Below are 1,704 nucleotides of genomic sequence, written 5' to 3' on the forward strand. Positions count from 1 at the left end.
TTAGATTTGCTGTTACTATCTTCGCGAAGAGGTTTTTCTGCAAGACGCACCCTGACGGATGTCCTGAAATCCATAATGGCTGTGTTGGATACCCCTCCGTCGAAAGAGAACTCGACGCACGACTTGTTCTTGGGAGGATATGGACCAGGCTCTGTTCCGACAAGGCGCTTGCGATTAAGTTTGGACGAGGACAGCTGGAAAGAACTACAACGAACCAGTTCATCCATATACAAGGCTATGTCATTATGCAGACCCGTAAACGTTTCCCCGGCATTCTCAAAATCATTCGTGGCATTGAAGACGTCGGAGGAGTCACCATTAGTACCTGCAAAGGAACACACGGACAGAATGTTGCTTATGTCACTAAGTCAGATACGCGGGTTGACCCCCTCGATCCGTTTGGGGATGACGTTACTGGAGAAGAATTGTCTAAAGGGGGTAGCGTCGGTAAAATCGCAAGGCTTATCGAGGTTGCTACTGGACCTGGAGGAATTAACGGAGCTCTTGAAGAACTTCCAGTAACTGGTATGCAAAATATCCGCAACCTTCAAACATTCCTTCATTTTACACAGAAACCCCATGTTGGTGTTAGATTCAACATCTTTATTAGCGGGCCTCCCCGTTGCGGCAAATCCCGCTTCGCCTGGAGTCTACTGGGTCTACCCTATGTCAAAGGAGCAGGAAAATGGTTTGATGGATACTCTGGAGAGAAGACTGCGCTGTTCGACGAATGCCAAACTCTCGGTCGAATCACTGATCTCGTTCTTAAGATCACAGATCGGTATCCAGCCAGAGTAGAAGTTAAAGGCGGTTCAGTCTGGTTTAATGCTGTAGTTAATGTATTTACATCCAACTTGAGCTTTCGTGACGCATTATGTACTGATAAAGAATCCTTCGATGTTATTGGTGCGATTGAAGATCGCTTTGCTCTTATCTTGAATGTATCATGTGACCGACTGGGAAAACCAGTTGTGAAATTGCTTGACTATATAAAGAACCCAACTGCCCCCGCACTTATCATTTGGAAAGGTGCCTCCATAGCCATCGACGACGTTCACGCTTCTTCCAGATTCCCAGTAAGTGACCTGTTGCAATGTATGGTTACCGCAGGCGTGTTTACCGAAGAACTCGTGTCTTCCGCAGACCCACCTATCGGCGACCTATCCTTAGAACCCGATTCAAGAGAGTAACCCGCTTCCGTCGTCGTTATTAGGTATGCCCCAATGCAAATTTACTTCCCGCTTCCAACGTAGTTTTGATTTTGAAGTCGGAAATATACGTGGTGCATCCGCAACTGACTATCTCGATGTTAAAAATGCTGCCAATGTTCTTAACTTTGATGGCGATTTCTGGCAGCTGGTTGGATCTGGTAAACAGGATGGCCAGCAGCTTATGCGTATTGAACAGATGGCTACTAAGTATAATCTATTCAAGATTAGTGGTTACAAAGTAACCTGTTCTCTTAATAAGTATACCGGCCTTCGCGAAAGGAAACCCAGATATTCGTGGTTCCTATCCACCGGTTATGAGGAAGATCAAGCCATGTCAGGATCGTGGAATCCCGATGACCAAGCCAGACCTGTCGATTATATGCGCAATCATCGAAGAACCAAAATGCGCAATACATGGATGAAGAATTTGTATCTTAAAAACTTCCCATGGTGTGATGTCGAAGGGCAAGAATATATTTCGAAAGAATTTCAA

At 45.5% G+C, this 1,704-nt stretch overlaps 2 protein-coding genes across 2 annotated transcripts; both read left to right on the forward strand.

Moving 5' to 3' along the window:
- Positions 1–44: 44 nt before the first annotated feature.
- On the forward strand, positions 45–1,190 carry DI09_296p10 (putative viral replication protein; the record flags this gene model as incomplete). The annotated part of the gene is made up of 1 exon (XM_013382697.1): positions 45–1,190. A coding segment is annotated over one exon (1,146 nt), but the record flags the coding sequence as incomplete, so codon positions are not given.
- A 25-nt stretch (positions 1,191–1,215) lies between these two features.
- On the forward strand, positions 1,216–1,704 carry DI09_296p20 (uncharacterized protein; the record flags this gene model as incomplete). Its single annotated transcript, XM_013382698.1, has 1 exon — positions 1,216–1,704. A coding segment is annotated over one exon (489 nt), but the record flags the coding sequence as incomplete, so codon positions are not given.

The sequence above is a fragment of the Mitosporidium daphniae genome, assembly GCF_000760515.2.
Source record: "Mitosporidium daphniae strain UGP3 chromosome Unknown contig-296, whole genome shotgun sequence".
Classification (NCBI taxonomy): Eukaryota; Fungi; Microsporidia; genus Mitosporidium; species Mitosporidium daphniae.